The sequence below is a fragment of the Manis javanica genome, chromosome X (genome assembly GCF_040802235.1).
Source record: "Manis javanica isolate MJ-LG chromosome X, MJ_LKY, whole genome shotgun sequence".
Classification (NCBI taxonomy): Eukaryota; Metazoa; Chordata; class Mammalia; order Pholidota; family Manidae; genus Manis; species Manis javanica.
Genome location: NC_133174.1, coordinates 3656827 through 3681652, shown reverse-complemented (window position 1 = coordinate 3681652; position 24826 = coordinate 3656827). Strand labels below are relative to the sequence as shown.

The 24826-nt window shown below is 45.6% G+C and overlaps 1 protein-coding gene and 1 long non-coding RNA gene across 14 annotated transcripts in view; one reads left to right on the top strand and one right to left on the bottom strand.

The window, feature by feature from the left end:
• STS (steroid sulfatase) overlaps positions 1-24826 on the bottom strand; it is a 485388-nt gene that overhangs the window by 328535 nt on the left and 132027 nt on the right. For 4 of the 12 annotated variants that reach the window (XM_037013464.2, XM_037013465.2, XM_037013463.2 and 1 more), the window contains one exon: positions 20999-23748. The exons of the other annotated variants lie outside the window; for them this stretch is intronic. In XM_037013464.2, coding sequence (XP_036869359.2) covers positions 23375-23748 — 374 coding nt within the window. In that variant the 3' untranslated portion in view covers positions 20999-23374. Of the gene's footprint in view, positions 1-20998; positions 23749-24826 lie in introns of those variants that run through there. 12 annotated transcript variants of the gene reach the window in all.
• On the top strand, positions 4078-9652 carry LOC140847475 (uncharacterized). 2 transcript variants are annotated; one of them, XR_012127527.1, is made up of 3 exons: positions 4078-4244; positions 7650-7810; positions 8423-9652. It is a non-coding gene; the product is annotated as an uncharacterized lncRNA (long non-coding RNA). The 2 variants fall into 2 exon arrangements; XR_012127528.1 differs by having other exon boundaries at positions 4078-4437.

Sequence of the window (24826 nt, the reverse complement as noted above, 5' to 3'; positions counted from 1 at the left end):
TACCAGCAAATGTTACAAGTCAATTAGTTAAACAGCAATAATAATAACTAAAAAACCCCAGGAGGATCTGAAGACCTGCAGTTTGATTATCACACAAGCGCCCAGTAACAAGTTTCTCTCTCAACTGAGAAGTTTCGTTTTGTTTTGCTGTTCAGAGAAGTGGTGGAAAGAAAGACGATGCTTATTTGAGTTTTAGCTGCAGAGCTGATGGGAGAGACTACAGGAGTTCAGAGTTAAGGAGGTCCTAGCCCTTGTGATCTCTTGAGGCATTGCTCAAGGATGCTGTGTGCTGTATTCTACTGGAGAGGCTTTCAGAGTGTGAGACTTGGACCCCTGGGAGTCTGGGAGCTGGTTCTTAGGGTCCTTGAGAAACATCTGCCTGCATAGTCATATGCAAAAGCCATGTCACCTTGCTGATGGGTACACTGATGGTGCAAAAGCAGTGGTAGGTAAAACGGAGCATCTTAGCACCGATCAAGACAGGGGTCCCACACCATGCTAGAGTTCACCACCACCATGCTCCGAGTTAAAGAACGCCAGTTTCACTTCAGAATGCTGATGAAGCTGTAAAAATGACTGATCTTCTTAAACGTCTCTTGAGTATATGTCTTTTTAATATTCTCATGAGGTTTTCAGAAGTACGGAAAAATACCCTTCTCCCACACAAGTGAAGTTTGATGTTGTGTCCAGGAAAAAAATAAATAAAAGTAAGTGTGTTATTTGCTGGGGTAGTGAGGTGAAGGAGTCATGATCATGTTTACTGATGGAATGACTGACAGTCGACAGCAGTTCAGAGTTGGATATTTGGCATTTTCTCAGAAATGAGCCAAGTGGGTCTGTCCCTTCATGGAAAATGATGGACAGTGTTTGTTGCCAGTGACAAAATTCAAGATTCCAGAAAAAAAATCAGACATTCAAAAGACCTGCAAAAAATGTAAAAAAATGTAATGCCACTTTTTACTATTTTCTTTTACTTTGGAAAATACGGTTACTTTTTATGAACATATTTTAATGTGTGAAGCAGGTTTATCATAAGTGTCTCCATTTTAAGATTCTAATCTGGTGAACTTAACAGATAAAAGCCATATAAATAAAATCTCTGTGGGCCCTCAATCACTTTTAAGGCTGAAAAGGGGTCCTGTGGTTCAACAAATCATTGAAGCACCACTATTTTAAAAGCTTCCTGGTTTGTGCAGGCAATTAGGTGTTATATTCCTATGCTCGCAGGTGGGCTGTGGGGGTTGTTAGCTGGCTGGAATACGCCTTGATTATTTATTTGAAGACTATTAACTTTAGTGTTGCCTTTATTCTATCTACCAAATCACTTTCCTCCACATTTCAGCCCTTCCTTCTGACTTATCATCACGCCACCAAGCTCTCCAATCGTCTTGTCTTGCTTTCTCCTCCCCGTGCACATTTCTCCAGTGTCCTGAATGACCTCTTGTGGTTAAATACTCGTGTCTTTGGAAGGATGGATGGGGTAGGCAGACGCTCACGTGACGGCCAATGAGCCTGCTTCCTGGTAATCCACACCCTGGGTCAAAGCCTCCCCTGGTGAGTAAGTCTCACCTAGCGACTTACTTGTAAGAAACACAATATAACAGAGATGATGGGGCATCACATCCATCACCAGGGCACAAAAGAGTGTAGCCTGATCTCACTTCTAATCTCTCCTGCTTTCTCAGCTGGCTTATTTGGAAAAAGCAAACTGCTGTGCTCCATGCTGCTGCTTCCCACGTGGAAAGGAATGGAGAGAAACCTCCAGCAAACAGCTGGAAAGGAACTGAATCTGCGAACAACCACACAAGCTGAGCCATATCCTTCCCCAGCCAAACCTTCAGATAAGACTGCAGCCCTCACTGACACGCGGATGGCAGCCCTGTGAGAGACTGGGAAGCAAAGGACCCAATTAAGCTGTGCCTGGATTCCTGACCCACACTGACTGAAATCATGAACATCTGCCATTTTAAGCCCCTAAGTTTATGGCATCTTCTTAGGCAGTACACCCAAGGAATACAATGAGTGTGTGGGGTATTTCTTCTAAGCATGTCAGAGTGTGTCTCAATGTGGGAAACATCTTCAAAGATGTATCCATTGTGCTTTCCACTAATTGATGCGGAGGTCACAGTGCCTAAGAACAGCAAGTATTTAATAAACATTCACCGGAATATTATAGAACATATTAAATTCATTTTGCAAATGCATGTAAGGCTCTGTGCTGGAGTCTGCATGCAAAATCAAGATGATCAGGCTGTGTTTTCTGAGCTCATGAATCCATCACTGATGGTGGGAGCCAGCCTAATACACTCCTATGATAAAATATTGCATAAAGTCAGGTACTGAATCAAGAGGACATTAATAAGCCCCAAATTAGGATAACCCCTTGAAGGAAACAACTAAGTGAAAATTGCTTTACAGAGAGTTTGTGTTTTGAAAAATCACTGGCTTTTGTTGTGAGCAGAATGCACCCCCACTAAAGATGTTCACATCCTAATTCCTTGAGCTCGTGAACAAGGCACACGGCAATTACATCTGCAGATGTAATTAAGGTCACGGACCTTAAGATACGGAGGTAATCATGAATTACACAGGTTGGCCCAATCCAATCACCCAAACCCCAAAAAGCAGACAACTTTTCTCCAGCGGGAGTGGGAGAGATGTGGCAAAAGTCAGAGAGACCTGAAGCTTAGGCAGGGCTCAGCATGCTGTTGTTCGGAAGACGGAGTGGACGACATGGCTTAAGGAGGAAGCAGGTGGACACAAGGAGCTGAGAATGGCCCCTGGCTGGCCGCCAACAAGGAAACAGGGACCTCAGTGCCACGCCTGGAAGGAGCTGAATCATGCCAACCACCTGAACGAGCCTGACATGGACTCTCCGTCAGAGTCTGCAGGTAAGATTTCAGGCCATCCAGCCCCTTGATTTTCACCTTACGACGTGCACAACACAGAAACAAACTAAGCCTCCCCCTGCCCCCAAACTTCTGACCTACATAACCATGAGATAATAATAAGTGTGTGAGGTTTTAAGCTGCTAAGTTTGTGAGAATTTTTTAGAGCAGCAATAGGAAACGAATAGAGGCTTCAAAGGGGAAGGCGGGGAGACGGAAAGTCATCGCAGGCAGCAGGACCCGTTAGCGTGAGCCAAGATACACAGTGGCAACCAAGGAGAGGAAATGTCAACTTCTCTGATGTGACGCGAACATAAGAAACATGCACAGAGAAGCAAACAGAGGCAGGGACACCAGGTTAGGGAATCAGCATCGAGAATAATAGTTTCAACTCTTGCAAATAGATTAGCGTGGGCAATAGGCTGTAGGAAGGATGATCAATTAGAAATGAGCTCGATAAGACATAGTAAGACCCTCAACGAAGAGAGTGGCATTTGGAATCAATCAAAGCACACAGTTCAAGAGATATTTCTGAAGTGGAATCAACAGAAGACGATAATAATTAAGTGAAGAGTTGCAAAAAAAAGGGGGACTTCAATATTTTGAGGCTAAATGAATCAGAAGACGGGAATGCAATTCACGAAAAGCAAGAGCCAGGGTGGTGCCTTCTATCTTCCACCTACAGGGAAAGGGGAGGTTGATTAATTCTTCTCAGGAAGTTTTGAGCTTTAAAGTGTCCAGTGAGGACATTATGACACTGACTGCAAACTTCAGGGAAAGTAAGACTCGTGAGCAGGGCAGGAAGGGGTTCTAAGAGGAAGTCCTTACAGCCAGGAGGGAGTATGCAATGAGAGATGGGCAAGTTTAAGGGGAAAGTCCTACGCACTAGAAAGGCAGTGGGGAGAAATGGTAGGAAACAGAGAATTCCTCCAAGGACAATATGTGGTCTAAGAAGCTAGAGGGGTCCTGGAATGGGCAGTGTCACAGACCCACGAGGGAGGGCTTTAAAAAGGCAGAGCTGGTTCACAGTGTCTTTCAAGTAGCGCAGAGCATTCCAGCAGGATGGGCATGGAAAGGGGCCACTCGAGTTGGCCGCGGGAAGACTAGGCAGCCCTTTGAAAGGACCGCTGGCACGGACAGCGGTCCAGGGAGGTGTGCTCTGTGCTGGAGGGAGAGCCGGAGGCAGAAGGAACCCTGTGCATGTTGGTATTGATGTAGCAAAAGGTTCTATGATGCAACAAAGAGTGCCTGAAGCGCTCGTGTCAGGGGAGGGGTGACGGGCATCGTGAGGACAGGGTGGCCGGTGAGGGGCCGTGGCACAAAGGAAGAGCTGCAAGATACCGAAGAAACAAACAGGTGAGCCTCGCAGAGGAGTCTGCAAGACAGGGATAAGATGCAATACGAGGCACTGGGAATATCTGAGTGAGGCGTGGAAGTGGTGCACGAATGTTGGCCAACAGACATCTGCACATTGTTCACTAGGAGTCTGGAGACAGGGACACAGGGCAGCAATTCGGCGGCAGGGACCACCGTGTGAACAGGTCATGCAGTAAGTCCACCCGAGGGCTGCCGAGGAGGCGTGGGATTTGCGGGTGGCAAAGAGGGCTGGGCGTGCTGTCTACATACTGCAAACCCGTTGAAGAGCTAGTGTGTATGCATCAACCACATCCCATTACAATCTTCAAAGCTGGTAGGTGTCTTTATGGGCACCTTACACGACAGGAATTGAGTACATGGCCACACAATGTGGTGTTTTAAAAGCAGGCTGGTGGAGCACCCAGGCCTCTGGTCTCTGCAACCATCTGACACTGGGGCGTCCGGGGTGGTGCACGGCCGGAAGCAGGGCAGACAGGGAGGGAAGGAGGGTGAGGGTTCAGTCCCTCCATGGAGCTCTCCACAGTGCGTTCTCCCCTCATCCCTCACCCAGCACAGCCAAAACCACCCCGGGGCCCGGTTACTCTGTGCAAAAGCTTCCCCATGCACGTGTTCGCTTGTGTCGCTGCTCCTCACATTGCACAATTGGGTTGTCATGGGGACAACATCCCCTTTCTTCTTCCAGTGTAGCTGGCCCCTCCTTGGCAACATTCAACAGTGGGTACAGTGAATCAGTGGTGACCCCTGGCTTGGCAGTGATGTCTTCACGGAATGTCTGTTCCAGGGCAGCCGAGAGTCTTGGTCACACAGGGACCAACCAGCACATCAAATACGCCATGCGTGAGATGAGGCTCATTTCCTTCAGCTTGCCATACAGCGTTATCCTGGGTCTCTAACTGGTGGCTAACAGATGCTGGTGACACTGGAGTCACATTGCCACGAGGACACTGCAGCTCTAACACTTACAGGAAGTCATGGGGCACAGGACTCTCCTTTCCAAGTCTCTTTTCCATGCACCCACTGAACACTACCTCCTGCAAGTAAAGTAAAACTGAGAAAATCATCCCTCCCTCCTGGGTATAGCATGAATATAAGATGATGTTATGTTAGCAAGACTTTTGACTTGCGGGGATGGACGTCATTATGGATGGCGGATGGGGTCTAAATGCCACCACGTTTTTTAGAAATAACAGAGTCCATATCCATAAAGCTTTTAGAACATCGCCTGGTGCCTAGTTAGCAGGCAGTAAATATTAGCTAATTTTGACTTGAAGTGGGGCTGGTGTTCCTTTGCAAGTACCAGCTGTCCTCTTGAGATAACTAGGTTGCAGAACAGCGCGTGTTATTGTTAAGAGTTCAGGGAAACAATGACATGCGAAGGAAGATATCCAAGTGCAGCCACCCACCAGGCACCCTGAACAGAGCCCTATTTTGGCAGAGAAGTCCTCTCTTCCTCTCTTGTTCTCTGCCCCACATTCAGCTTTCCTGCATCTCTTCTCTGCTCCACCTGTTCTCTGTACCCACTGTGTCCTGGCTTAGCTGGCTGCCCTCTCAGAACTCCAGCCCTCGGGAGGATCTCCAATGTCACCTCAAGACACGACTGTTCCCAAAACTCAGCTGGGGCCCTTCTAGCCACTGCCTGGTTTCTGAGGCTCCCAAACAAGAAACCTTGACCAGAAATGGGGCTGGTTCAGTGGCTCCTTCATGCCCTGCCTTGGAGGTCACACGTTTCTATGAGCCTAGATACAGCCATTGCCTATTGTTATCTGCCTGTGGGTGTAGTTGGGGGGCTGAGGTGGGCCAGGAAGGGGGTTCCCTGGCTCAGAAGTGGGCATGGCTCTCCACAGGCTTTGGGCTGGAGTTGCTCTAGAAAAGAGTTCTAGGTAGAGTCATATAATTGGAAATATACCCTGGTCATGCTGCTGTGCATAGATTTATGCCCCTCCACTCCCTCTCCTGACATCATTTATTCCATTGTGGAGCATTTTATATGGCGTCTCAGAATCCATAAGGAGAAAAGAGGAGCAGCCGTCTGTCCTCAGAGATGTACACGGGTCTGCAGCAATGTCACCTCTGAAGATAGCCACAGTTGACTGCGTCTGCTAATACTGAATTCATTTAACAATCCGAATGGAATTTAAATATGCCTTGGGCCACGATGCCCGGGGTTCATGCCAAGATGCTCAGTGCAGAGGCATGTGGTGGGGAAGCGGGTACCAGGAGCCTGGCGCTCAGCACCTTTGGAGAAGGGTCATATCACCTCCCTTCATCTGGGAAGCAACCAGAGCCTCTTGCAAAAATTATGCTTTCCGTTCTGGAGGCGGGATTGCAAGCGTATCCTTGCTGCTGTTCAAACCACAAAAGTATGACTTGGTGAAACGTGGGGAGGCGTTCTGAGTGGCACAGGATACTGTACGGAGGCCGGTGCTGGCCCTTCCAGGCAAAGGGTTCTGAGCACCACTCGTCTAGCCTGCAGCAGAGTGAGGGGCTTCCTTTCGTTACAAAGCCATGAGCATTTCTGTCCAGTGCCTTCTGCCCGGCTGGACCACAGAGACTCTAGAGTTGCCACGGACATGAGGGAAAAAGGCAGCTGCTCCAGCTTCATTTCCGAGAAACGTTTCAGCTCCTCGCTTTTTTGTTTGTATCAAAACATCATTCATATGCAATCTTATGACTGTGTCACATGAACAACATTGTGCTTTCACCCTTCACCCACATTATCAAGTCCTCACCCCCCCCCCCCACTGCCGTCACTGTCTATCAGCGTCGTAAGATGCTACGGTTAGCTCCTTTCTTAAAACCTTTCAGTGTTTGCCTCGTCAACCACGCCTCTCACTTCCATTCTTCATAAATAACACATACAAAGGCGCTCAAACACACGCACACAGAAACCCACGCGGGCTCACAGCACGCAGGCCCGCGGACATGGAAGCAGTCGCTGGCATGAGGAATGACGTTCACCCTTCCTCGGTTCCTTCCTTCCTCCTACAATTCCCCGGCTGGTTTATGCACCCACTGAACACTACCTCCTGCAAGTAAAGTAAAACTGAGAACATCATTCCTCCCTCCTGCGTAGAGCGTGAGCATAAGATGATGTAATGTTAGCAAGACTTGTGACGTGCTGGGATGGACGTCTTTACGGATGGCAGTAGAGGCTGCCAGCATCGTGCCATGCAAGATCTGTTCTGCACTTCATTCCTAACGATGCAGTGGTCGTCTGAGCACATAGCTACACTCACAAAGACTCTTTTTCCCAGAGCCCTTTGTGGCTCACTTTGTGTTCTGTCAATGAAAAATGAGGGTCAAACATTGTCCAACTTCTAAAACAAGCTCGTAGAAAAGAAGAGGCACCCTTTCATCCTTTCCCGCCCCCTTTCCTTTCCCCAGGGACTGCAACGTCATGTGTTCGTCACTTGCCTGGGAAGGCAGCACCCTCAAGATCACGAAAGGACCAACCAGGAGTTCGAAACCCTGACAAAATCTTAACCAAAAGCTACCCGAATACCAGCCCACATTCCCTGTGGCAGAGAAAGAAACACAAATACCATGTAAGTCACATTTCATTTGCTTTGAACCTGTGCAAAATATCCCAATGAATACCCGAGGTAATCACAGCTCAGTCCGACGGAGAAATGGCGACGTTCATTCTGGGCCCCCGTCTCTCTTGTCCGTGCCGTCCCTCCCTCTCGGTTCTCCTCCTACGAGTCCCTCCCACCCGGCCCTGCATCTCAGGCCTCCGAAAGCCAGCCCGCAGGTCAGCGTCTTCCCATCTGCAGCCCCTGGTTCCTGTAGGGGGTGGTGAGGATACCCCGGGAGACCTAGAGCCCTTCAAAAGATCCCCAGCCTAACAGCGATGCTGTCCTGCCCTCTGGTACTGGTACTGATTTCTAAAGAATGGATTTTCCGATTTGCTATCCCTGTGGGTGTGTGGGTGTGGAGATCTAGCTCCATCTCTCACAACTTTTTCTACTGAACTACTACCAACCCTTTGTTCAAAGAGCTCACTGGGACATGGCATGGTCCCCACGGGACACTAATGCCCCGATCACGCAAACCCAGCGGCGACACTGACATAACGCCACAGTGCTCAGTTGTGAGGGAGGTGCCCAGATCATTCACAATATTCACAGGGGTTTTTCTTTCTTTTTTTGCACTGTCAGTAAAACGAGAATGCAAGATAAAAATTTCTGCAGAGAACTCAGATACTCTGATGATGTGCAGATGACAGCTGAGAAGCCCCAGAGTACATGCAAAACCTTTGCAACTGTCCTGGATCCCGTACCAGGGGTCAGACCTTCTTTCTCCTCATCTTCTACATCTGATTAACCACCAAGTCGTGATGATTTCAGCTGCTAAAGTCGAATCACCCACTTGTTACATTCTCCACGGTCACACCCAAGGTTAGAGTTCCATCATGTCTTCTTGTGACTGCAAACAGCCATCTAAGCAGTGAGTCCCAGATCCCTGTGCATGGCTCTGTCTCTGCAATGCATGAAGGATGGTCTTTCAAATGTGATCTGCCCTCTCCCCCATTTCAATTCCTCAGATGGTTCCCCAGCGTTCTTTAGGAAACAGGCCAAGGCCTCTGATGAGACATTCCCACACCCTGCTCCCTGCCTGCCTCCAGCCCCACTTTCCCGTGCTTGTTTCAGCTATGCTCATGAACTTGACATGCTCCGTGATGGTTAATTTCCTGCTTGAACTTGACTCTGAGCTGCTATGAAGTGTTCAGACATTTTACCAAACGTTTTCTGGGTGTGTCTGCAGGAGGCTGGCATTTGAATCAGAAAACTGTGCCAAGCAGACTGCCCTCTGTGACGCAGGTGGGGCTCATGCACTCCACTGAGGGACTTGAATAGAACAAAAAGGCAGAGAGACATTTGACCAGCTTTTGCTGATTTAAAGATGGAGGAACCCATGTGGAGTGTACGAGAAGGGTGTCAATGCTGTGAATAACCCCTGGGCTTGGACGAAGAGCTCTAGCCGCAGGGGAGAACTGCAGTCAGTCCCGGCTGACACAGGGACTTCAGTCTGGTGAGCCCTGCCTCAGACAAGCCAGCTGAGTTAACTGCTCTGGGCTTCGGCTTACAGAACTGTGACACATTCAGCCTGCTAAATTTGTGGCCATCCATTTTACTACCTATGAAAAACAATGTAATACAGTTCCCCCCACATCCACGGGAGGAGCAGACATCCCTGTCGCATGCTTTGGCCAAAGAAATGTGAACACGAATGATATTTATAGGCATAGATTTGACGTGTAGCATGTGTTTCTTCTCACCCCTCTGTGTGCAACACACAGAGCAGAGACCCATCAACATGATGTACAGACCAAGAAGCATAAGAATAAACATGTATTTTTATACCACTGAATTAGGAGAAGCTTGTTACACAGCTGACTAATACATGCCTGTTTCCGAGCCAAAGCCTGAACCACAGACAATACACTTCTCTGAAGGGCTACAACTATGGTTCTCTGCTACTTGGAAATTTAAACAGAATGAGGGGGCACCGGCATCAAAGATCAGAAGGCCAAAGAATGCCAACACACTGCCTCAAAACCAAGAAACTGGCAGTGGGAATGTAAACAAACCCACACAAGCGAATCTTGTCTACCCAGATCTGTTGAATGACACATATGCAAAAGTATGTAAATGCTTATGCAGATCGGCCACATCACCTATGCCTAAGAAATGTTGCCCTTTTAAGTCACCAAAATGGTGATGCTCATGCATGAACACTCTATGTAAAGTCGAGCCCTTCTGTGAAATGTCTAGGGGTACAATAAGTGAGTCAACGCCAGTCATGCATCAATACACTAACTCAGTCTGATTCTTCATCGCCCTTGGAAAATCTCCACCTTTTTCATGACATCAAGCCTTAGGACAGCTGCATCGTCTCTTCTATCCTGCAAATGCAAAGCCAGCTCAGACAAGAAGAGAAAAATTGATCAATCAATTTGATTGAAAGGGTAGAGCAGACACAAATTGGTTAGGATTTAATTCTATGACTAGAGTTTAATTTATCAATAACAAGCCCAAGTAGGTGAACTCTTGGGTAAGTAAAAGTTGAATCTCTGTTATCTATCATCTGGAACGATTTTAATTAGGTCAAGGCCCTATCCTAATATTATCTTTAAACATGAGTTAAAACTATTTTAAGCCTGTGTTGTCTGCCAAAAGAATCACATTTTGTCTTGTGGCTCAGGTATTTTTATTCCCAGAGCTAGGCAAGTTTGCATTTTGACTTTTTATTGCTAAAAAAACTAACTCTCCAAATATACCAATATATCATTTGGGATTTGGGGCACAGAGAAAGTCTGGAATCTGCTATGATAGGATTTTCCATAAGATGTTTAGTTTATTTCAAAATAGCCTGAAGAAAATTAAGAAATTGTCCTCTGTAGGGAGGAGAGGTTACAAATGTACATGACATAAAATCAGCCATCTAGTCGAGATATTTAGGTGGGTAAGAAATTAAATACATGTAGTAGATATACAATTTCAGAACATTATGATTTTATGGGATAAATACTTATACCAGGACCATTTTTTTGTAGGCCGTTTGGATCAATCTGAATGGCAGTTGAGCTAATAGGAGTTTTTCAAGTTTTCTTCACCTTCTGGGGGCCTCAGAGGAGAAGATGGTCCAAATGTGTGTGCTTCTCTGAAGATCCTAATAGCACCTTAATTTATTAAGAACTTTTTTCGATTCCTTTGACAAAGTCACTGGATCCTATGGAGGAGGCCCATGAAAATACATACACTCTGGGGACACAATATTATTACAGCAATTTATGCAGTATATCTGGAGACATTAAAATTGTTATGTTCTGCATAGATGACTATGCAACATTTTAAAATATTGAGACTACAATCGTGTTTGGAGATTGGTACAGTGGTTTGAAGTCTGGGGATGAGGTCATGCACAGTTCAATAATAGTCTTTCTACTTTTGTGTTCACTTGAAATTCTCCATGAATCATTGAAAAAAAACATTATGATTAGCAGTCTGCAATTCACTTTTTCTATTTTGTCTTTGCATATAGAAAAGCATAGAGGAGACTGGATTTTAAAATTTAAGTTTTCATCCGTGCCTCACTCACACAAGCATGAGTTCATTATTTTATGCTAAGTTTTCATTCCAGATTGTTGAGGTTTCAATAGGCAGGTTGAAAACATTTCCCTTTCAACATAAGCACAATGCAGTTCCCATGCAAACTGTAAGCAAATGACCTTTACGAACATCACAGTTGATGTAAAAACGCACGGAGTCTGCTGTAGGAGCCCATGTCATAGCTTAGGGCTTGATGACAATGTGTTGCTTTTGTCACATCTAAGGTATTGGCAGCTAAAATGGACCACAAAGTAATCAGAGAACCAATTTCCATGCTGGAAAGAACTCTCTACTTCTCTGCCAATGTAAGAGAAAATCTAGGGCAATGTGATGAACTCCCTATATTGGCAAACCCATATTTTACAGTTCAGGAAAATATTTTGAATGGGAAAATGGTTTGGAGACCATCTCAGTTTGCATTTCTCCTTACAAACTACAATTTGAACAGTAGGAGAGACGTATCAAAATGGGTCTTAATACGGCACTGCGGAAAACACTTTCTAGCTGGGCGATCCTCTCTTATTAGAGTAATGAAAATGTTTATATAAAATAATTGTGTTTAATCACCATGATGCCTGAAAATTCAGCTACCACTGTCTTCACTAACCTCCCTTCTCAGGCCCCGGAAATTCCTTACATTATGGAAATGGATGATTTTATCTTGAAACTAAATTCTCAGAATAACTAATTTAGGGTAACATTAATTTGCTGGGTCGGATTGTTTTCCTTCCATATCATACGAATTTCTGTGGTTTTATAGCACAAAGGAGGAGTTTGAAGCCTAGCCAAGGATGTAAACCTAGCTGGAGAGGGCCAGCGCTCTGCCATTATTGAATGTTTCAAAAAGATGGGCGATACTAGGCACCTATGGCTTTCATGGAGTATGCATTAACATAGCTTCCTGGGCTGCAGCAAAAAAAGACATTCTGTCATTGTCACTACTTTTTATAAAGGGCAGCATGCCATCCTGCTCTTCTGGATGCAGCTCATGGCCAGATCTCATTGAAAGATAATCTAACAGCATCGTCCTTTCTTAGAATATATTGCTTCATCTTCAGGAAGGATTTCTTATATTTCTAGAAAACATCTGTAGAGCAGAGACATGCAGAGACCATCTTTTGTAGAGAAATATGTGTTTTTAAAGCATGGTCGGTCATGAGCTGACACTGTAGGCTGCACATTTTAGACACAGGAGGCAGTGAGGGGTGAGGTCTGAAATTCTGGCTCTTCTGTCCGCCCTGGAGCTAAGGAGCCATCTGGACAGAAGCATTCATCAAGCGGTTGGTTTCTTGTGATCTAAGATCACGGAAGATGGACAATTTCTGGGTAATTGGATGGTAAGTTAGATCCCGACCTGTAGTGCATCATCTTTTAAGAGAATGGTACCAAAACAGAAGAGGAGAGGAATACGACGTGCTTTCACTCTCCTTTCTCTTCACTTCCACCCCTTTTCCCATTGCGATGCATAGCTCACCGTCTTCTAATTGTCATCACTGCGGAATTTAAACAGCTACACACAAGAGGACCCACTTACAGTCCTGGAAAATCTTAGCGTTGCTGGGATGGAAATCACACAGTACGGCTTTAAATATTTCCCCTAACTCAGCTTGCCCTTTCAAATGCTGTCATGGAAAAGAAGAGTACTATATAATTTTTTAGCACTGGGAGTCACTAAACATGACTGGGCTGAACAAAAAGGGGCAAACAATTCAAATGATAAAAGGTCAAAAGATGGTTTGGCTACATTAAAAGTGCTAATAGCAGGATGCACATAAACCATTCTTGTGCCCCTATGTATGCTTTTTACTTTAAATATATTGTCAAGAAAATTTCACATACAATTAAAAACAGGGTGAAACATTTTAAAAACCACTTAAAATGGCATGAAAATATAGGGTTGTGGGGTGGTTGTTCCAACAAAGGGATGTGAACTTGTACAAAGGTTGCTAAATTTCCATGTGACTTAAGAAGTTATCCAATGAAGCGGTATTTACCTCCTTAACACCCACACAGGCTGCGTATATTTCTGAAGATATGGTCAACCGAAATATTAATTACTGTTCGTTTCTTTGTTTTTTCTTTGTTTTTTGTTTTTACCCTGGCCCAAAGCCATCCTCACTCATCTTTCCCCCCAACAACCTAAAATATCTTTCTAAGCCTGATTAAGGCTTGGCTGTTCCAGTATCCAAAATGTCGCCAGGATTCCACAGAACAGGTTCTCCAAGGAAGAAAAATGAGTGATGAATTAGTTTATAGAATATAACCATTCCTTTACCAAACTAGGTGGTAACAGGAGTTTGTTTTTCCAAGATGAACGTGCTGTTGTTTCAGGGACAATGTGCAAATCTCAGTCACTTGAGCAGCAGAGAATTCTTTCACCATCACCCTATACGCTTATCATGAGCTTTCTGGGGCCCTGGTGTGTGGCCATCTTCAACCTGACACCAGCCTTGGGGGGTAGAGAGCACCCTCCATCTGGGATAGAGAGAAAGACACTGGGGGATTTTTATCCTCGCACCTGACGCTTAAGCTCTGACGCAACAGGTGACATTTATCCTCACAGCTCTCAAGAGGCCCAAAGAATAGTCTTACTGTGTGCCTGGACAGCGGGGCAAGCTGGAAACCTTTAGCAAATGCCATGGATCATGTGCCTGCATCCGAGGAAACAGATAAACACAAAACCGTGTGCCCTCTTTCTCTGACTGCAATAAACCAACCTCTCTATTAATTTGAACTCTATTTTCAGGGTCAGTACACTCAGATTGCTTCTTTTCGTCTGAAAATGTCTCAAGGCTATCTGCCAGCTCATAGATTCAATGCATGGGGTTCAATTCACCCGGCATCCCCATGTTCCTTGCTAGGCAAATCAAGATAGTTAAGTGCTATCAACGACTTCTATCTCCATCTATTTATATAGTGTCACAATCTAACTGATTCTCCTACATACGGTGGGACAGGCTGTGCACCGTGCAGATTTACGAAGCACTCTTCCGACTGCGGTGTGTTCATATCACCTCTGGGGTTGTGCAGTAGATAGTGTGTGCGGTCTTACACAGAGATATGCATGTCTATCCATTTACTTTTTTTTAAACCAAGAGATCGCCACCTAACTCTAAGCATAAGGCAGCCTATGTATGTCCTGTTTTCTGTACTTATAACAGGACAATCATAACATCCACCTGCTAGATGTTCAGTGAAGATTAACTAGATTAACCCAAAGAGCACTTGGAAACAGCTCTGAGTTAATGATTCTAACCAAAAATCATTTCAGATTCGAGCCTAGCACATCAGTGCATGGCCCCTGGGACTGATGTCCTGTCCACCCTCAGCAGGACGGGACGTGTTGCAGAAGCTCACTTTATCTCTGCTGTGGGTGTGATAGCTGGGACCGGGTCTCCTGATAAAAGCCCTAATGGAAGGCCTGTGTGGTACCTCTTTCTCTTAGCCATTGCCAAAGCCTGCATTTCCCTCGTCTGATAAAAGGCCACGCCTGTCCTTTTCTGAATTACTTGAAACTCCGACTTCTGCCAACCTTTTCACATGGCACTTGTCACCTTCAACCCGAGAAGCACTAAACAACACCGCTTTCAAACCTTGCTGCAGACGTCCTCAGAGTTTAACAAGAAAATGACGCATTATGAGGACATTTCCAACCGTGACTTTTAAAGAAACATGCAGGCAAGCAAGAATCTCATGAATTAATTAGCCACATTAAGCACGAGTTACGTGGTATTTCAGAGGTCGCTGAAAGAAGTTGGCTGAAAAACATTACATTGCCTTTTGATTTATCTCCAAAACTAAAAAAATCTCATCAACAAAACACTCACTGGAGTCCTTTATATATGCACAAGAATATTTTTGAAGGGCATTGAAAAGGTTATGCATGTATAGGGAATTCAAAGGATCATTTATAAAAAATACATTCATTGGGAAATTTGGCCATTAAAATCCCCATCCTTCCTCAATAGAGGTGACACATTTTGATATTTGCTATCATATAATCAGTGAAGCAAAATGTAACATCCTAGGTTGAAAAAAGAACCTCAGTCTTTAAGTAATCCTCAGGGTGTGTTGGCATAAAGCATCCATACTTCCTTCTCGGCCAAACTACAGGTGTGTAGCCGCTTACCCTCAATTCTGGGCCACTGTCAATAGGGGGTCGTCTTGACCTTATTTTTGTCTTTAATTTTACCTGATACCCATTTTCACACAGTTGACAGTCGTTAAAGAATGCATGTACCACATTGCCTTTGCCCATTCACCCCTCAGTGGGCACTGAAGGGGTTTCCATGTCTTGGCCTTTGTGAATAATGCGGCAGTGAACATGGCTGGGCTAATCTTTCTTCAAGATCCTGATTTCAGTTATTTTGTAGAAATACCTAGAAGCATGATGGCTGGATCACAGGGTAGTTCTACCTTTAATCCTTTAAGGTGCCTCCATACCATGCGCTTTTGTGGCTGTACTACTTTGCATTACCGATGGTGAGTGAGGGGTCCAATTTCTCCACATCCTCGCCAATCCTTGCTGCCCTTCTCTGTTTTCTGATAATAGCCACCCTTCATCTTAGAAATGAAGGAAATCCTGCAACACTCCACAAGGGTGAACCTCAGGGACGTTATGTTACGTGAAATAAGTGAGTCAGTGAAGGACAGACACTGCATGATTCTACTCACACAAGGAGTCACACGTAGTCAAACTCATGGAAGCAGAGAACAGAATGCTGGTTTCCAAGGATTGGGGGAGAGGGGAAGGGAAATGAATGGGGAGCCGTTCAATGGGTGTAGAGGGTCACTTACAGAAGATGAATAAATTCTAGAGGTCTAGTGCACAGCATTGTGCCTATATTTAGGAATATCGCTCTGCACACCTAAAGACATGTGAAGAGAATAGATCTCATTAGGTGTTCTTATTCTAATAGAATTTAAAAACCACACGTAGACACAAAAAGAATAAATGCACGGGGCTTCTACTTACACCGGCACCAGTACGTCCAAAAAACTGCTTGCAATCCAAAGAGCTATCACAAAATGTCCAGTTTATAGTGTGGCCAACATCATGTGCATGAGTCAACGTAACTGACTCCAGCTGCTGGTTACCCTAACAGACTCCAAATCTCGGTGGCTTGAAAGACTAAAGTTTAGATTTTGATCAGGTGACAGTCACCTGTTGATTCCAGAGTGTGACTCAAGGATCCAGGCCTTGTGGCATCACCATTCCCAGGACCAGCTCAGAGGCCTTGACTGGATAATCTGCATTCAGTGGCCACAAATAAATAGGAATGTGTGGGAGCTTTCTGGCCAGGCCTGGGTGTCCCCTGTGGTCCCAACATAATGATAGGTTAAGTGGGAAACACCGCTGCACAATACCCACTGACATGAAACTACATTGGAGCCAGGTGACAGTTTCTATTTCAAAGGGGCCCTGCCCACTAGGGAATATGCCCCATCTTTGTACATATAGCACTTTATGCACTTAGTTTTAAACTTTGTTAAATTTCGACAATATAAATTTTGATAGGCAATTCAAAGTACATATTTATAAAAACATATTCACTGGAAATGTTGCCTTTAGAGAAACAGCACCACCTCTCAGCACAGGTAATATAGTTTGAAGCCTGAGATCTTCATCTATTCAGTTGTGCCAAATCTATACCTAGCTGTCAATATGAAAGGGATTGTGCTGGTTTATTGGGTACAGCATATTTAGACATCGCACAGTTTGATGCATTTGCCATGCAAAACAGACAACATTATCATGAAAAGTCACTGACAAGAATTTGGACTTCATGCACAGAACGATTTTGAGGGCAAACGTTTGAGGGTCTCCTATACAGGAGGGTCCTTTATATCCTTCTTAGAAAACTGACAAGTCACTCCATGATAATTTTTCCTATGTGCAAACACACAGGCAGTTTTCAGACTGCTAGTGTTCCAGTTAGGAAAGCTGATGTCGGTCCTCCACCATAGCATTTGACCTTGTGAAATATTAGTCCTTCACGATCACTGTTGGCCTACCTCAAAGCCATCTCCAGTCCACTTCCAGACCACCACGAGAAAGCAGACAGAGCCATAAAGTGAGGCCAATGACTCTTGGGGATTCCTAGGCCATGTAAGAGTTATGTTTATACTATACCAGAGTTTGTGAGGTGTGCAATAGCATTATGTCCAAAATAACAATGTACAGACCTTAATTTAAAGATACTTTATTGCTAAAAAGCACTAACCATCTTCTGAACTTTCAGTGAGTCATAATCTTTCTACTGTGGGAGGATCTTGCTTCCAAGGTGATGGCTACTGACTGATCGGGGTGATTGCCACTGAAGGCAGGGGTGGCTGCGGCAGTTTGTTAAAAAAAGACAGTGACACTGGCTGCATCTTCCTGTCACTGATTTCTCCGTAGAAGGCGATGGTATTTGATGGCACTTTACACACAGGACTTCTTTCAAAATTAGAGTCCAGCCTCTGCTTTGTTAACTAAGTGTATGGAATATTCCAAATCGTTCATTGTCATGTCAACAGTCTTCACAGCATCTTCACCAGGTGTAGATTCCATCTCAAGAAACCACTTTCTTTGCTCATCAAAAGTCAGCTCCTTGTCTGTTCAAGTTTTATCAACAGATTGCAGCAATTCAATCAAACTGCTAAGCTCACTTCTTTAGCTTCCATTTTTAATTCTAGTTATCTTGCTTCTTCTACCACTTCTACAGTTGAATCACCCCCACTGAAGCCCTGAACCCCTCAAGGTCATCTGTGAGGATTGGAACCAACTTCTCCCAAACCCTGTTCGTGTGGATATGCTGACGTCTTTCCATGAATCACAAATGTTCTTGATGGCACCTAGAATGAAGGACCCTTTCCAGAAGGTTTTCAGTGGGCTCTGCCCAGATTCATCAGAGGAATCACTATCTTTGGCAGCTAGAGCCTGATGAAATGTCTTTCTTCAGGAAGTCTTAAAATTTGAAATGACTCCTTGCTGCATGGGCTGCAGACTGGATGCTGTGTTAGCAGGCATGAAAATAGCACGACTCTTGTTGTGCATCCCTATCTGAGCTCTTGGGTGGCCAGGACAGTCAATGAACAGCAATATTTTGAAAGGAATCTTGTTCTATGCAGTAGGTCTCAGCAGTGGGCTCAAAACATTCAGCAAACCATGTTGTAAACAACTGTGCTGTCACCCAGGCTTTGTCGCTCCACTTAGATAGCACAGGCAGAGTATATGTAGCATCTGTCCTGAGGGCCTGGCGATTTCCAGGATGGTCAGTGAGCCCTGGCTTCAACTGCAAGTCACCAGCTGCATTAGCCCCTCACAAGTGAGGCAGCCTGTGCTTTGAAACTTTGAAGCCAGGCGTTGACTTCTCCTCTCCAGCTATGCAAGTCCTAGATAGCATCTTCTTCCAACAGAAGGCTGTTTCCTCTACACTGAACCCCTGCTGTGTGGTGTAGCCACCTTCATTCATTAGCTGCATCTCCTGGGTAACTGGCTGCAGCTTCTCCATCAGCACCTGCAGATTCCCCTGCACTTTTATGTCACGGGGACACCGTCTTTCCTTACACCTCACGAACCAGCCTCTGCCAGCTGCCGACTCATCTTCAGCAGCGTCCTCACCTCCCTCAGACTTCAAAGAGTTTAAGCAATTTAGGGTCACGCTCGGGTTTATGCTTTGTCCTAAGGGAATGTGGTGGCCGGTTTGATCTTCCATCCACACCACTCACACTGTCTCCATATTGGCAGTACGGCTGTTTCGCTTTCTGATTACTTGTGTGTTCAGCCAAACAGCACTTTGCATTTCAGTAACTTTAGCTTTGCATTCGTAACGGGGCTGTTTGGTGCAAGAAGCCTAGATTTTGGCTCATCTTGTTTTTGAACATTGCTTTGTCTCTAAGTAATTGTTTTTAGCTTTGAATTTGTAGTAAGAGTGTCTTCCTCTCTTGAACACTTAGAGACCACTATAAAACATTAATTGGCCTCATTTCAATATTGTTGTGTCTCAGGGAATAGGGGAGACCCAAAGAGAGGCAGACGGGGAACAGCCGGTCAATGGAGCAGTCAGAACCCACACAACACTTATGGGTTAAGTTTGCCGTCTTACACAAGGGCATGGCTCACGGCACCCCAAAACAATTACAATAGTAACATCAAAGCTCACTGTTCGAAATATTGCGAGAAGGATCAAAATGTGACACAGATGCACAAAGTGAGCAAATGCTGTTGGAAACGTGGTGCTCACAGACCCGCTCAACGCAGGGTTGCCACACACCTTCATCTGTAAAAAACACAGCGTCTGCCAAGTGCACTAAAATGAGGAATGCCTGGATTTGGGGCCCATGAAACAAAGACATGGTGTGCGGTGATGTTCACTAGAAGCAGCTCCAGCAACGTGGACGTGTGATTCTTGGAGTAGGAAATCCAAGGACGGCCGGAGGCTCTAGCGTGGCACACTCACGAGGCCCACAGCAGGTTGCAGGTGCCCTGGAGGAAGCCCAGATAACACATCACACTCTCTGAGAGCTAAAGAGGAGGTAACGAGTCTTAGCTTTTAGCTCACTTGCAAGCCACACAGCAGCCCCTGTGAATCAGTGTCTTCTGCCCACGCACACCTGTCCCTGCCACGTGTGGTCTGCCCGCCTTCCCATGCACACACTGGGCCTTTAATCTGGAATGGCTGAGTCCCACGGGACCCCAGCCGAATCCCAGGGCTAATGCTCTTTCCTTCTCCTTACTGCTTCAGACGCTTATTCTGACCCTACTTCGGTTTTCCTCAGCAACCCAGTCCCAAGTTAGAGAAGAGAGGACAATGACTTGTATCATAATTTAGACCCTCCAAACATCTCTGTTGTAAATACCTGTCAGGCAAAGCCACTGCTTCACCTGGGTTTGGGGCCAATTGAGACTTCCACGGATGAAGGAAAAACATAGTCAATGTGTTTGAAGATCAACATATGTCATATAAGAGCATTAAGACATATTAAAACACACTACATTTATGTTGTAAGGCTATGCTGGTGCCCATGTACCTACAATCTTCAATCTCAAATGTTCATTTTCTTTCCTTCTTCTGATTTTAAAGGAAATGAAGATATTGTTTTACTAGTCCTTACAAAGGCAGTGTGCACGATGGATAATTTGGCTTGCCCTGCCCTCAAGTCACGGAGGTCGGGGGCTCTGCTATTTCGTGTCCATCTCTGCACCTATTAGGGCCTTCCTTGAGCTTTAAGGACTCCGTAAAGATTTATTGAAATGAAACTTGTATTCCCACAGCTTAATATTGTGCCAGAAATGTAGTAAACACTCCACACACTTGCTGAATTGAGTCACACGAGAAAGCACGACGCTAGAGCACAGCGTTTATTCACGGGCCAGGAAAATTTTATTTTAACTTTGCATTTATGTTACAATAAGGTACAGAGGCACCGTTACCACATGCACCTCCTTTATTGGTTGCATTTTCAGACGTGGATCAAATACTTTCCCTGCCTCTCTTCTCCACTGTACGCCCTTCAGGGCAATCTAAACTTTGTTTCCTTTCTTGAACCCTTAATTGCCTCGGTATGTAGGCTGTGGTTTTGCATCCCAGGCAGCGTTAGTGACCTTGTAAAATCACGCTTGTCTGCATGTTACTCTTTGCTTAGTTTCTCACATGTATGAAATACTAGGAATATAAAGATTTCTTTTTTTTAAAGCATGTGCTTAATGCTTCAGAACCCACCAAGATTTGGACATGCGACTCGAGAGGTAATGTCAACGGGGTGGTTTGGAAGTAAGTAGCCACGGACAGCTTTGGAAAAATAAAAACAAAACAAGGTTGTAAAGAAGAATTTTAGGTCTCTCCCGAGCAGAAGACTTCCAATGTCCTGTTGTCCATTCCAAGCAAAACTTTCAGATGGTAAATGGTTGGAAATCTAACATAATTACGGTTATTTCAAACAAACCTGATGTTTGAATACACAGTGGTGATCTAAGCTACTCTGAGGCAAATATTGCAAAGCCCATTTTATCAACAGAGGTAAATGTGTCCTTCATTTGCTGTTAGCACACAGCTGAAACAATTCTATCCCTAAATACGGATTCACATAATCTATAAAAATGCTTCAAGTTATTCACTCCTGAAACACACATTCCCATACCACAAAGAGTTGTGGAAAAGTTCATGTGCATTGTGTATGTGGACTTGGGGTAAACAGCATCATCTTAAAACACAAGTTCCTAATAGTGGCGTCAAACAGTTTTTGCACAGTAACATTAGCCATCATCCTAACACATTGGTGACTCACAACCCTCCTTAATCACATTTCCTCACACAGGATGACAGACGTCAGGTGCTTTTGCAATGAGAAATCCACATTCAAGGTAAGAATCCTGTCTTGTTTTCTGACTTTCAACCATTCCCAGGAAGAGAAAAAAAAAATCCACTTCTATTATTTTAGGAAAAAGAAAAGAGAGGTGGAAATCTGAACTAGCGGATCTTAAGAGGAAGTGGGAAGGGCTGTTGTACCTTGGAAATTCTTCAGTGGGGGATAAATAAAGGAAGTTACACCCCATCGCCAGAACACCTGGGACGGGGCACGTCTTCTCTCCTAATGCCACGTGCATCTGGGATTCCCATCTGCCCGCTCTCTCGTGGAACTGAGCAAATGCTGGGTGAACAGGATGCTCAGTCGGGTTTCTGAGAGATGAACAGCTGGGCACAAGAATGGAAGCTCCTGTGGGCTGGTCAGGGACGGTGACCCCATGATGCTGGTGGGGACTGCACTGCGTTTTCCAGACTGGCAGAAAGCTATTTCACAAGGCTGAGTTCTCTCCTCAGGAGTGACACCGGGTGCAGGCTGGAGAACTGACTCCTGCTGTGCCCCTATCTGCCAATTTCCTATGTGACCCCATTACGCCTTGTCCCTTAAGGGCTGAGGTTGGGGAAATGGAATTATAAAAAAAAAAAGCTGTACATCTCACTGCGGACTGGAGGCACAGGTATTTCCTGGCCACAGGACAAGATCACAACACAACAGAAGGACTTACATTGAGTGCTGTCTTCCATCACTAAACGCTCCAAGAAGTAAAGATGTCATGGTTGTGGTGTGGACCATGGATTGCTTGTGACCCCACATTATCATACACTTGCCATTGCAATAATTCTGAATTATCGTGGAAGGAGTTTGTGGAGCTATAGCCTTTTAGTCCTGAATTTCCATTCACCAAAGAAACATCAGGACGCAAATGTAATATCACAAATCAGGGGGTGGAAGTCAGCCGGGAGGGGGGTGTCCTGAGATCACCGGAGGGCCTGACAGATTCCGTGAAATACCTGTAGCCTCTGTTGGCTCAGAAACACACCTGTGAGCTTCTACCATTTTCAGTCGGCGATAAGCTTTTAGTTGCGCATTCTAGATACCTCACCCTTGTCCAGGAAAGAAAGAGGCTGTGCATATATAAAAACATGTCATCTAGAGTATTTAGTATGTGTTCTAAATGATGCTGGGATTTACCTTCCTGTGACCAGACTGGACCTTCACATCATCTGGTGTTGGTACGGAAGGGACAGTTGCATATGTTAAGATTTACTGAACACTTTTTCAATGTTATTCTCTTTATTACTATTGCACTAGGTGGGGGATGGGGGTCATGGCAGCCAGGGTGCCACACACAGTCATGGAATAAATGACACATTGCCCCATTCCTCACACACATTTCCTCAGGGGTGACCAGGAGAGGTGGGCACCTTCCTACTGTCTGTGCTGCTGTTGGCCACGCTCATTCTGACCCCACCCCCACCCCCCGTCGCATTTACAGGAAAGCCACGGGCTTTGGCCACATGCCCTCCCTAGGCGGTAAGTCCTGATTCCTTCCCATGGGGTAGCTGTCCCGCGGGGGGCCCTCGGTGGAGGCTTCAGGTGAGGTGACAGGGAATTGATGCGTCTGTGGTGCTGGCCCGGCAGGCCATGCATGGAGGGGCACCCAGCTGGGGGAGGTGGGGGTGTAGGGAGGAGGTGGGCGCACGCTGGCTAAAGTGTCTCTCTTTCGTCCTGGGCTTCCCGGTCGCACTGGCAGGACAGGCCCGAGGATGAGCAGCACATCTGGAGCCAGGGCTTCCAGAGGATATTCCCCAGCGACAGCTGGTTGGGGACCGCCTGCAGGGCCCGGGTGTGGAGGTCCGCAGCCTGTTGCATCGTGGCCACGATCTCCCGGAACCGCGGCTCGGTCCTCGGGCTTAAGGGGTTCCTCTCTCGCGGGTCTTTGGAAATATCAAAGAGCAAAGGCGGGTCGTGGTGAGTGATGTACTGCCCGTAACAGAAACACAGGTGGGTGGAAAAGCATCCGTTGGCCCCCTCGGGGGTGAACTTGGGGGTGAAGAAAAAGGCTTTCCAGATGGACGAGCCTGCGGTTCACAAGAACAGAAGATGGAGTCACGTGCAAAGGAGCAGGACAGTCACCACAAATGGCACATGCACAGACACGGCGCTGCGAGGAAATTCTTCACTTAATTACGGGTGAAATGCATGTACTTCCCATGCTTACGGCTCCGCCATAGCTTAAACCACCGAGCATCCTTGCGTAGCTGCCAAGAAAGCACACGCTGACGGGCGCCACAATGCCAGTGTCACCACGGCCGTGTGCACTTATGCAGAATCAGCCTCTCTCCCCACCGCCTCCCTCCCAAGCGCCCTCTGCTCTCTGCCTCCTGCTTGTTCCTATCTCCTTAATGAGATGCTGTGCCGGGAGGAGTGGAAAAGGCCTACTGATTGTTGGAGCCCAGAACGCCAAGGGGACGGTCATTTTAGTGCGATACACTTTCAGCTGGAGAAGTAAAGCGGGCACTCAGTACATATACACCAACGAGACAGGTCATCGCCTTTCACCTCTGCCCACTCTTGTGCTCCCACATTAACATTTTAAACATGTCTGCATCTCTGCTTAGAATAAAATAAGAGGAGAGGTTGGCTGAGTGGTAATATGTACAGGAGAGATAAATAACTTGCACACATGCAAAATGCACACACGCACAAATAGAGCCATCGGGAACAACACAGAACACACAAGGACCACAGTATTTCATTTTCTCGGTTTGAGAAAATCCAGACATACGAAGTCAAGAATTAAATGAATGTGGGAGGAGAGGACAGAAGGGGGCTGCAAAGGGTTACAGACGATCTTTAGGGGGCCAACTAAATGTTCTCATAGGAAGAGTCGCTTCACTAGAGCTGCAGAACTCTATACATTTACTAAAAATGATTGCATGTGAATGTCACGCTCTCTATGTTGCACCTTAATAAAGCTGTTCAGACTTCCAAATTCGGGAAATGCATGGGCCTCGTGGGAAGACGGTTCAATCTTTTTTAATGTGTGAGTTCTGTGTGCCATGAAAGCCCCAAATACTGAAATTTTTACAAAAAACTGCTGTACAATTATGAAATAATTGATTAATGTCCTGTTTATTCTACAATGTCATGACTTTC